At 30.3% G+C, this 12,749-nt stretch overlaps 1 protein-coding gene and 1 non-coding gene across 2 annotated transcripts; both read right to left on the reverse strand.

The window, feature by feature from the left end:
* Window positions 1-4,303: 4,303 nt before the first annotated feature.
* LOC100259273 (F-box protein At5g07610) lies at window positions 4,304-5,640 on the reverse strand. The gene has a single exon (XM_002269205.4). The coding sequence runs from the start codon at window positions 5,467-5,469 to the stop codon at window positions 4,309-4,311; it is 1,161 nt and encodes a 386-aa protein (XP_002269241.2). The 5' UTR covers window positions 5,470-5,640; the 3' UTR covers window positions 4,304-4,308.
* A 5,949-nt stretch (window positions 5,641-11,589) lies between these two features.
* On the reverse strand, window positions 11,590-11,662 carry TRNAE-CUC (transfer RNA glutamic acid (anticodon CUC)). The gene has a single exon. It is a non-coding gene; the product is annotated as a tRNA-Glu (tRNA).
* Window positions 11,663-12,749: the final 1,087 nt, after the last annotated feature.

Genomic DNA, 12,749 nt, shown 5'->3' on the forward strand with positions numbered 1-12,749 from the left:
TGTTTAAAATTTATTTTTTAAAGAATAAAATTTAGTTTTTAAAGAGTTGTTAAGCACTCTTATTTAAAATATTTTAACTTAAATTCTCTTTAAAAAATAAATTTGATGAACAAGATAAATTTATAAAAGCTCTAATTGACCAAATTTGAAACCAATGAGACACCGAATCTCACGGTTTCAATGAAATTAACCTTTAATTTTATTTATTTATTTTCTATTATACATAGAGTCTGAACATACTCAATTTCTTTGGGAGGTAATAATTTTTTTTTTCTTTAGTCAAAACATGTGTGAAATAACCAAGTTGCAGGTGTTCACCCTCAATAGGATGAAGATTTTCACTAATTCGTCTAAATTTCCCTTCTACTTTTTCACCCAAAATAAGAATAAAAAATACAGTGGAATCCCAAATTTATCCTTCAAGTTTCATTCCCCCACGAATTCATCCATTCAGATCACAACAAAGATGAATTTTAACTCATGGCTTATCTTTCTAAAGTCGATCTCTCCCTTATACTAATAGCCAAAAAAAAAGCTCAATAAATACATAGCCAAGCCGACCAAAATGATGCAATCAATGGCTGTTTCTTGAGTTGATTATTTCCATATGGCCTTCAAAAAGTCACTCAATCACACTCGCATAAGATTCAAAAGAGATAGATCTGTCGGTTGAAGTGGAGCCCAGTCGATCTTCTTATTACTAATTTTTGCTAAACAAAAATTTCCTTGGATTCTGCCGTTGATGGTGGTTGTTGGTTGTTACTTATCCCCTCCGAGATTTTTATGATGCATCGAACGGCTGGTGTTGGATCGGGGGTTCACTGTTTCAAAACTTTATTAGGCCATGAAGCAGATGGATGTGATAATACGTTGATGATTTGGTTTGACATTAAATTTAATGCTGATTAAGTGTTGGATTTATTCATCTAAAACTTGATTAAAAAATCCCTTTGAGAAGGAGATCTCACCCACCATATCTTTCCCTTTCTAGTCTTACTGCACCATGCTCTGTTTATTTATCATTTTTATGTAATGGCTCTTGTTTTATCATGTGATATTTTACCAAAAAATAAATAAATTATCTTATTAGTCATTGTCATTTCTAAAGACCAAGTGGATGGCTTGATGCCACGAGACAATTCCCTCTTCTACTAATTAATTAATTTGTATATATTATGGAAGATTTTTGTTTTACCTTTTAAGATAAGTAGTGTCAAATGTAAATTGTATTAGGGTTCCAAACATGTCACATATTTTATGTAGTTTGAGTCATTTTCGAGTTGTTTTATTGCACTATCCGATCGGGTTGATTAGCACTTGGTCTGAATGGAGTGATTAATTAATGACAACATGCTGCCTTATTTGTTGTTAGCCACAACTTGGTTACTTAAGCATACTTCCATTGTGGAATCATCCCATACAAATCATGGCCTTAAAGAAAAATGATGAATAGAAAAGTTTTGGTTATTAACAAAGGATGAGAAGGAAAAAACATAGAAATTTTTAAGGGGATTCCTTGTCTTCCATACTTTGGATTCTTTGTCTTCTATATTTTGGTACTGTCTATGAGAACAAGAATTATAAAAGTGGAAAAGTTATGTCTCAAGCCTCAACATAGGAAAATCTAGTAGGGAGGTACCTCTGTGTTTGAATATCAGGATTCCTCTATCTTAATGATCTATAGATTTATGCAATAACAGCATTTAAATATTTAAACCTTAGATCTAGGTGTTCAAAAAAATGATATTTGTGATCCTCTAGATTAATTCAAGTTGGTGACAAGGGTGGTGTGGATCTTGAATTCCTTACGTTCTTTCACCCGATGACTTTCTCCTAGACCTTGACATTTGAGAATAGTGGAATCCTCTTTATAGGAATGGAGGCTAGGGTTTTCACTCTTTGAAAGACAAAATGACTAAAGTACTAAACTCTTTATATAAGTTTACTTGTGGGCTTAAGTGACTTAAGCCCATCTTGAGCATAGCTTATTTAATCTAATCCTTTATGTCCTAATTAATTAGTTAGTTGTATTGTGCTCGAATTAATTAATTAACCCAATCTAAAAAGACCATTTATAAGTTCTTGTGCAATCTTATATATTTACTAGAACACTCTGATATACATATGAATAAAGAACCCAACTATCCTTTAAATAATGTGCCAACAAAGAATAGACGCTTGAGTATAAAACATTAGGACATATAGGAAAATGCTATCTCCCTTGGAATTCAATTTTGAAGTTGACTCAACTACTTATTACGAAGAGTCAAGTGAACTCTAGTATCTTATGATATTAGAATAAGATAAATAGAACTTAGATCCATGGTCTACTATCCACTGTATGCAAATTCCTCATGAATTAGTGTCTGTAATCTAATGAAGTGGATGTTATCAACCTCTCAAGATTACCTCTACCATTCTTTGGTGTCATATTCTCTTACTATGTGATTAATGGCATACTCTAACTTATAAAGGGCATATATTAAATTTCAATTAAGGAATTATTATGATTATATATTTCTTTATCACATGTCCTTAGGATCATCCAAGAGGACACGTTGTCTCAAACTTATGAGATATCATAGCGCCTATCTTGATATGCTTGTTGCCTCCATCAATTGTGATCTAATTCATAGAGAATATATGACAACTTCAAGGTCTTATTCGTAGGTCAAAGTCACTGAAGACTTTAACACAAACTCAATATCCTCTCAAGGTTAAGAGACTATATGGTATAATAGCTTAGTGGAATCATAACTACTTAATAACCAATGTCGTGACTCATTATAAGTCTTATTCAATGTGTAACCATACATACTAGTGCACTCACCATGAGAAACTCATCCCGATGATCAAGACTAGTTATCATTCTAATTAAGAGGTGGTGCATTACAACCTCAAATGGATTGCCCAAGTTCATGAACTAGTTATAAACGAGTCATCAACTTACAAGCAACGATTAGATATTTTGTTCAACTCTCAATGCACCTAAGTCATATACAATGTAAGTGATGTAGACTTGAATGCTCAACATATAAAATGCATGAAAAGGACAGTGAAAGAAGAACTCAAATCATAATACAAATATTACTAAAATCTATTATGGCTACATCATGTCATACTTTTCATAACCCTATCCTAACACTCTTTCCTAAAGGATCTAACAACATTTGCAAAACTAACTTAACCAATAACATCAGCAATTTAAGTAGTGGTTATACTCGATCTTGCAACAAAATAATTAGCTTAGCAAAGAGAATGAAGTACTCTCATCATAATTAATTGTATGATTTGAAGTAAAAAAACAACATTAAATAATAAGTAAAAATAACTAATTTATTCTTAAGTCTACATCTTCATTTTATCTTTTTACCTTCATTTGCCTTAATTACCTTTATGATCTCTTTTACTACTCTATAATCTCCATTACTACTCAATCTCCTTTGCCCTAATTATATTTATAAGGAAAAATATGTTAATTTGATGATTTAGAATAAATTTTAAGTTAGTTTTATCATTCAACATCCTTAATATTTAAAGTAAAAATTAAATAATAAGTTTTAACTCAATAATTTAAATATAATTCAACTTAAAGTTAACTTAAATCATTAAATAATAGGTATTGAGTTTTACCAAACACCCCTAAGTCATTCACACACTTAACCATGTAATCTACATAACCTAAACCTTGAGTTGGACCCGCCTAAGGTGCACTCCTAGCTAACTTTATTTCATGGGTTTAGACACCCACCTAAATGGGTGTGATTGAAAGTTGGCCCAATCTTGAAAGTTGGCCCCGAACTCATGCCAAAAGTTAGCCCAAAGGCATGGTAGAGCCATAGTCCCAAACCCATCTTGTTAGTGCTTTAGGGTGAGTCAATTTCATATTTATCATGGGCTACAAACATTAACAAACCTTATTAAGTTCAAAATAGAAGGAAATCACATCTAAAATAAATTGCATCTTTTTACTTGAACTGTGACCATGCCTCCTTTGTTCCAACAAACAGATGGGTCTTTCTATGAAAAAACACTTTTTAGTATTGCATCCAAAAGTGCCACCCAATTATAAAATATCATGATTTAAAAGTTTTATTATTTTGCATTTTAATTTTATTTTTCAAAAAATTTAATCTCATCTTTATACCTTCATTGAATGATGTAAATTTAACCATTTGCTTTAACATCTAGATTAGAAGTTCAGTATGGTACTTGGGATTTTAACATTTTCATGGACAGATTCATCCAAATTCATCAAACTAAATGTTTCAGTACAATTATACAATGAAGCATCATCTTTAATTATCCTCACACAAGAGAAAGACTCTCAATGTATTGAAAGGCATAAGACCACCCAAATGCTAATGGACAATCAGTGTCACTGGTCTGGTAACTCTTACTACTAAAATTGTACCCTATAACCTTACCAGGTATATGCAGAGCTAGAAATGAATCCTCCTCTTTTTCTCTTCTAACAATACACAGTACTGAAAATGAGTACATGTAGTCATATTCCTCATGGTAGCCCTCTATTATGCCAGGAAATGCCAGGGCGACCCCATTAAGATCAACTCGAAACTTCACAAACCACCCAGAATGGTCTCTCTCCATCTCATACACATTAAATTGTGTTGTAGAACTTTCGTAAATTTCCACAAGATGTAAATGGCCACAAGACTCACCAAAACATCTAATCCCCCTCTCATTAGAATCATCAGGAACAGGAGGCATTGGCATTTCTCGAACAAGCTCTTCGTTCAGATCAAAATATAGTGAAGCTTCCCTTGGACTAATCCAATGTATCGCACCATTCCAGTAAACTCCACTGGGAAAATCTACCGAAATGGGTGCAGCGAAGGGAACTCCAGAAACTCTCCAAGGCCCCGTTTCTAATGAAGAAATCTGAATCTGACAATGATCATAAGATGATTTGCAGCGCTGAACGCAAACAACTTTGTAGGTGTGTGATTTGGAAGGGTCGAAAGCTAAATTGACCCCCAAAACCCGCCTGACAGAACGGCCACAGAGCGGAGGAAGGGTCGTGAATTGCTTGGTGGTTGGATTATAAATGTAATATTTGCGCTCAGAATCATTGTAATCAACGCTGGAACAACAGAACAAACCGTTACAAGACTGTAGAATTTCTATACCACGAGGGTGGTCCACAAAAGTGAGAGATGTGAAGGGTGCGCTAGTCTGCAAAGGGTCGAGAGGAACAAAGCTGAAAAGGGCGGAGACAGGGTTAGGCTTAAGGTTTTTGCGGCGAGAGAAATGGGGATCAGTGATGAGGGAGAGCCAATGTTTGGAGACAGATTTGAATTTGAGGAGTGATTTGATGGGAAGGCGAAGAAGGAGCTCCGATAGGAGGTCATCATTGGAGGCTACAATGTGGGCAGATGATTCCTGGCTCGAGGATTCTTCTAGAGTTCTCATTCTGATTCTGATTCTGACTCTTTTGACGGAAAGCATATTGCTGGGATTTGTGAGGATGGGAGGAGGATCTGAGTTATTGTATGCTTTCTGTCAGGCAAGTTTAGTTATATGGGAGGTGAGTATGCTTAGAATTGAGAAGTGTGCTTAGGAAGAAAGATTGCTGAAGAAGCAGCTTCCCCATGACTCTTTCTCCATAGTCAGTAAGAAGTTAGGTGGCTAGGGGAATTTCATATATTTTGGTCAACCATTTGATTTCTATATAAAAATGTAGAAAAGGGCTAGTAGTATTGACCATTATATATTATTAGAAACACAAAAAAGTTCAGGAGCTTTTATATTGACACAATGGAATAGGATCTGTCTCCAAATGCACATGGTATATAATGAAGGTTTAGATTATGTTTGGTTTCGGAATATTTGAGGGAAAATTTAAGGAAAAAAAATAGAATGAAAAAATGGAGGGAAAGAAAAAATTTGGGAAAATAAAAATTAGGTTAAAGTTAATAAATTATTTTTTATATATTTTTTCAAATTTATTTTACTTATTTTTCTCCATTATATAAATATTAAATAATTTTAAAATACATAAATTTCTATATAATTTTAATTATATGTGATTTCTTTCATATTTTTCTTAATAAACCAAATACAAGAAAAATATTTTTCTTAAATTTTTTTCTTTTATTAGTACTTTTTGAAAACCAAACATAACCTTACTGATCAAATAAGTTGCAAATTAGGTTAACAAGAAATTCTCTAACCCAGACTAGCTAAGTGGTAGAGAACTCAGAACCACAAATTGAACCATGAAAATTAACCCATGATTCATCAAGACCCTTTTAGCATTTAAGATTATTAAAGAAAAATAAACACAATATGTTCATTACAAAGTTCAAAATTTCCTAAATATATAATGAAAATTTTCAAAAAAATCAATAGTAATTATATGGGCTCAACAAAGTATTAATATTAACATAATTTTAGATTTTTAGTTCAAATAGAGAATATTGTCAATTTTTTTGTCGCTAATCTTGAAAACTTTTTCAAGGAATCTTATCAACTTTTTTATAAGGGATCTTGTTAAGCTTTTTGCGATGAATCTTGTTCAGCTTTTGTTTAAAATCTTATTGATACATATATTCATAGGTTGTTCTCTGATATCCCATCATCACTTTGGAGTACCTACTAACATTTGACCCCAATCATAAAATGGGACCGTAAAATATGTGATTATAAAAGTAAAAAGAAAAAAAAGAAAAAAAATATTAAAATGGTAAATATTACTTATTAAAAAGGTATAAATCAATGTTTTTATAATCAGACTGAAATTAAATATAAAACATCAAAATTTGGGAGGTTTCCAGCACATCATCTAACTTTTCTGGGGACACTTCCAAGTCTTCCATATTTCTTCTTCTATCGAAGATTCATCCACCAACCACACACAACCTGCCTCAAAACACTTTAGTAGGGAGTTGAACTTCATTACTTCAGTCAAGTACTAATTTTTTCCGTCAAAGGTGGCTTGAACTGCTACATTTTTCGATCGTGGGAGGGCTCTTTGCCACTAGGGGAAGCTTTCCAGCACACCATCAAGGGTGGGGAGTGGTAGGGAGCAATGGGGCTTTGTAGGCGGTGGGTTGGCGACAGGGATTTGCAGCATTTTGGGGGCGAGGTTGGGAGGTTTCCAACGCGTGGCACGGGTGGAAGGGGGGTGGGGGGTTTCCTAGCATCGAGGGTGTGCTGTCGGTGGGATGATGCTCTAGGCAATAGCGGAGGTACCGTTGCCGACAGGACGATGGTCCAGGCGATAGTAGAGGTACCAACCGTGCGGAGGAAGGGGAAAGAAAATGAGTTGTTGGGAAATAAATAAAAAGAAAAGTGGTTGAACTGGACGGTTCAGAGGAAATCATCTGGTTCGCTAGTTGAACCGTCGATTCAAGTGGTTTAATTTCGATTTAATCATTTTCTGGTCCAATTGGCCAGACTGGACCGAAACCGTGACTGGCTGGCAATCGGATCATCTTGTCCGATCTGATTTTTAAAACCATGGTATAAACACATACATCTCATATATGTAAAAACAATTTCAAGTATTTGCAAATATTAAGGTAATATTTGATATTTTTTTCTTATAAATGTAAATTTTTTAAGTAGAAATATTATGCTAAATAGTATTTGAATATTTAATTATTAATATGATTTAAATTTTAGAATTTTTTTTATGAGTTTACCAATTATCAAATTGAGATTACATATATTTTTTCATGTTTTCATAAATTAAATTTGAGGATCTTGAAGAAGGAAAGCAAAGAATTTGTATTTCTTTAAGATAATACCATAGGAGAGGTTTCAATTATTTGCAAGTGTTAATGTAATATTTGCTATTTTTTTCATTTAAATATAAATTTACTTAAGTAGAAATTTTGGGTCAAATAATATTTGAATATTTAATTATTAATAGAGTTTAAATTTTAGATTTTTTTTTTATGAGTTTGCCATTACTCAAATTGAGATAACTTAGTCAAATTTATTATCAATTGTTTTTGAAAATTTTCAATATTTTTATAACCTTTTTTTTACACCTTATGGATTAAAAAATATTATTTGTGATATTTTAATTTTAAATTATATGTTTATTGCATAACATAAATGTGAGAGTGAGGTTCTCGCATTTTTTGTTCACTTCCTCATATTTTTCCTATCTCTTCTCACATTATGCATTTCTCACTTTTAATTTTTTTCATAATTTGTCACACATTCTTTCTACTCTCACATTGTTCACATTAGTAATTAATGTAATTTATTATTTCTTTTATATTTCTTTTAAATGAAATATAAAATAATAATCTAATGTAATGCAATAACATAATGTAATATAATATTCTAATTATTAGTTCTTTTATATTTTATTTCTTTTATGGATCATATGATGAATAAAGGAAAAGGAAAGGAAAGGAATTCATCATTACTATGAAACTTTTAAGTCCATAATGCTTAAAAATAATTCTTTTTATTTTAATTATATATTACAAGTGTTTAACTAGGTTAACAATTTCAAATAAAATTCCTAAGTGTTTCCTAACTCAATTTTCCGAATCCTTCCTCGAATTACTTGCCTAATGAAGATCAAGTATAGAATTGCTTAGGGGCCAAGGTATGTAATTGAAGCTAGAGATAAATGAAATTGAATCAACCATGTTTTTCAAATTATTGTTTTTCTTAAAATATTTTTTTAAGGAGTTAGGGAGGTTTAGGAAGCATTTTTTTTATGAAGTATTTAAATGTCTTGTTCTAGGATCGATCCAAGTTGTTATTTATTGATGATATTTTAACCGTTGAATCAAGGACTTTTTTCAATTTAAAAACCTAAAAACTTGCTTCCTATTTTGTGAGAGACACCTACAATTGTTTCCTTCTTGAGCTCTCTTCTCTTACCAAATTAAGGGTTTTTGGCTGCCAAGAAAATCCCCTTTAATCCTTGATTTTCAAATAAAGTTTCATATGATTTTCTTAAAAATTGGTTGATTCTTCCTATTCATTCATCTATCATTTTCTTAGTTGACTGAATTTGAGTGAAAACTCATTTTCTTCTTATGTGGATTTAAGAAGAGGTCAAAATCAAGTTTGATGTAGATTTCAAGTATTCTTCAGAAAAAGATGTTGTGAAGCTAGAAATGGAAAGGTACTAGTCAAGTGGTCTATAAAGGATCAGTAAGCTTGAATTAGATAAAACCTTGTATTCGGTTTTTGTTCTTCATAGTGGACATTTTTTGTCACCCATGATTTTTTATCCCTTCAAAGATTTTCCATGTTACAATCTACTGTTATTGTATCTTTCTCTCATTCTATTGTTTGATTTATTTTCAATTTTTTGATACCATTTGTTACTTGGGTATATAAGTTGAATAAAAGAAAACACAAATTGAAATTGGTGTGATTATTCATTGGATATCTTGAATAATTTTTTTATTAATTTTGGTTAATGATATCAATTAGTACTTGAAAATGAATTAAGGAGATAATTGTTCTTATGGATTAATTTTGGAAAGTATTGAAATATTTACATGTGACTTATATTTATAAATTATTGAAAGAGTGTTGTTACGTTCATGCTTGCACGTGAGTTTTATCCTTTCTTAAATAGTTGTTGGATGGTGAGAAATATGTTCGAAAACCTCGTTAAATTTGTTTTAAAAAAACACCTATTCCCTAGCCCCTTCTTCTTCTTTTAGGTGTAGTTGACTGTTGCACCCTCATGTATATCTACAACTATTAACAATGATTGCTTTGATATTTCTTTTTTTTTTCTTTTTCGTTTTTTGGTAACAAGATTAAAAATCTAAAAGGAACACTAAGTTCTACAAAAATGAAAAAAAAAATCATCTCATTCACATAAATTTGTGTCAAATAATAAAAAAATAACATCACCAAAATTATCAAATAACTTTAAAAAAATTAACATTATATCAAACAAACTAAAAATAAAAATAAACAAAAACTTCTAAAATAACATACATATATATATAAGTTAGTAAAGTTTTAAGATCATTTTTCATGTCAGTTTATAAAGTAAAAGCATCAAAATTTTGAAGATAAAAAACTTAATTATTAAATTGAGTTTAAACGTTAATTGATTTTAATTAAACAAAAAAAAGAGTGATATTTCCCAAGATTTATTTTAGTACAATACCTCATTTTTCATTATTGAATTGTCGAGATTACCTCTCTCTATTATTCCACTTTTCATGTACTAGTGACATTAGTGTAGAGAGATCAGATTAAGAATGATGGTTCTATTAGACACAACTTTAGAATTGATTATATAGGATTCTTGACTTAAGATTAAATTCAAATTAATCTCAATAACTTTTTAAAAGTGATTAGATTACTCATTGAATTTATTATTTAAATATTTTAATTAGTTTTGGATTAGAAATTTACAATCTTATTTTATTTTTTGATTACTATTTTGAATTATTTATCATGTAGCTACTTGATGGATTTGTTAGACACTCATGTTTTAGGCTTTTAAGTTTGACATATAAAATAACTATGGTGCCCTTGGCCTTCGGGTTTGGGGTGTCACGGAATGACATTAGAGATATAGGATAAGGTCCTATAGACTTATTTGCTTTGTTACAATTTGGGTTAGAAAATGTGTGACAAATCATCCCCACTTCTTTACGAAGATTCAATTTCTTCCAATAATCAAGTTATACTAATTCTAACCTATTATATTGCTTTCATTCGAATTCTTCTGCATGCCATGATTAATAGGTTATCATGGCCCTAAGACGCACTACTTCCTCCCGTGATAGTCAAGCATCAGAGCACCTTAGCTTTAGAAAAGAAAAATAGTTTGACCTAAAGAAAAAGCCAATAAACAAATAAAAAATAAATAAATAAAATATTTTTCCAAAACTTGGGTACAAAGCTTATTGGACATTAAAATTTTTAAAATAAAAGAAAGAGGTTTTGACTACCAAAAGTTTAGATTTTGAACCAATTAAAATAGGCCTAAGCATTAACTATGAGTCTCAAAGTAGGTTAGCTTAACAAAAAAGAATTAGGTGGTGTTTGTTTTTTAGCTGAATAGAAAAAACCAAATATTTTGGCTTTTTCTATTCAGTTAAAAGTAACTTTTTGTCATCATTTAATATAATTAAACTGAACTTATTGATAATAAGTTCATTTTAGCTATGTTGGATGATGTTAATATGTTACTTTTAACTGAATAGAAAAAACTAAAATATTTGACTTTTTCTATTCAGTCAAAAAACAAACGCCACCTTAATCTCAAAATAGTTTGACCCAAGGAAAACGATAACAATAAAAAATATGGGTCTTAAAGTGGCCCGACCCACAGCTTTTAATTGGGCTTTTAAAAAGACTTTTAGTTTCCACAATCAATTGAAGGAAGGCCTGAATTATAGACTCTTGAGTATTGAGTGCCCATGGAAATTGGGTCTTCATATAAATAGAGTTCATAAGGGAATTTAACCCAGCAAGAAAACTGGAAATGGTACTATAGGGCTCAAAGTAAGCCCAGGTATATAGGCCTGATAGTAACGCCCAAGAAAGGACAAATTAAAAAATTAGCCCAGGAAAACAGCCCAACAAAGAACAAATTTCTTTAAAAAAACAAAAAGTGATTTCCGTTGCCGGGACTTGAACCCGGGTCTCTCGGGTGAGAGCCGAGTATCCTAACCAACTAGACTACAACGGATCCTGTCTAATCGATTAGAAAAACACAATTTCAAAGAAAAAAAAAATTATAAGCTAAAAATATTCCAAATCCAAGCATACCTATTATTTCTATGTACCATAAAACACACCTACTATAAGTGTAATTACACTAATTTATATTTAATTTCTTTAGAAGTCACCCCTATGTTTCATTATTAAAAACTTTTATGAAATTAAATAAAATTAAAATATTAGATCATTGAATTTGGAATGAGCAAAATAAATATCAATTCCAAACACTCAAAAACAACAACAAATTTATCCACAATTTAGGAATGTCCTTAAACAAAAAAGAGAAAGAAAAAATGTGGATAATTGAGATTGATTTTGAAAAATGACCGTTGGATGTTCCTAATTATGAAATACAAAGAAATAATATAAATTAATGTGTATTGGGGAGTATATATGAAAAAATTAATCAATTAATGTAATATCACAAAATAATAATAAAAAAGTAACCTCTAAAATATATACAATGACATAGAGCATGGTGGATTATTTATAAAATATATCAAACAAAAATGAACTAACATAATCAAATTTGGGATTGACATTTTTATTAGTTTCTATGTTTATGATTTAGAAAAAGTGATATTGACCAATTATTAACTAAAAATAATTTTATGTTTAAAAAAATAAAATTAATTTTATTACTACAAAATAATGAATATAACAATTCATCAATCACCAAAAATATTTTATTTGAGTAATATTATATTATTATATTATTATTTTATTTTATTATTATATTATTATATTATTATATTTTAATTTATTTGAAAATTGTACAAAAAATGTTACAAAATAATTTTATTATCAAATTAGCAATTTATTAAAAAAGAGAAAATAAAGATAAACTTAATTTTAGATGATAAGAATATTTTACAAATCTTACAAGTAAAATTATGTACCAAAATAAGGTTATTAACAAATAAGGTGTAATAAGTAAATTAAACAAGAAAACAAATTTAACGAATTTTAACTAAAAGAACTTATTTTATTTGACCCAAGTTATTTTATTGTATTTTTGTCTATGTAAAATTCAAACACCACATGTCACAAAATAA

Source organism: Vitis vinifera, chromosome 9, assembly GCF_030704535.1.
Source record: "Vitis vinifera cultivar Pinot Noir 40024 chromosome 9, ASM3070453v1".
Taxonomy (NCBI): domain Eukaryota; kingdom Viridiplantae; phylum Streptophyta; class Magnoliopsida; order Vitales; family Vitaceae; genus Vitis; species Vitis vinifera.

Coding starts and splice junctions, on each gene's coding strand:
- LOC100259273 (XM_002269205.4), bottom strand. CDS start 5,469: ATGCTTTCCGTCAAAAGAGTCAGAATCAGAATCAGAATGAGAACTCTA.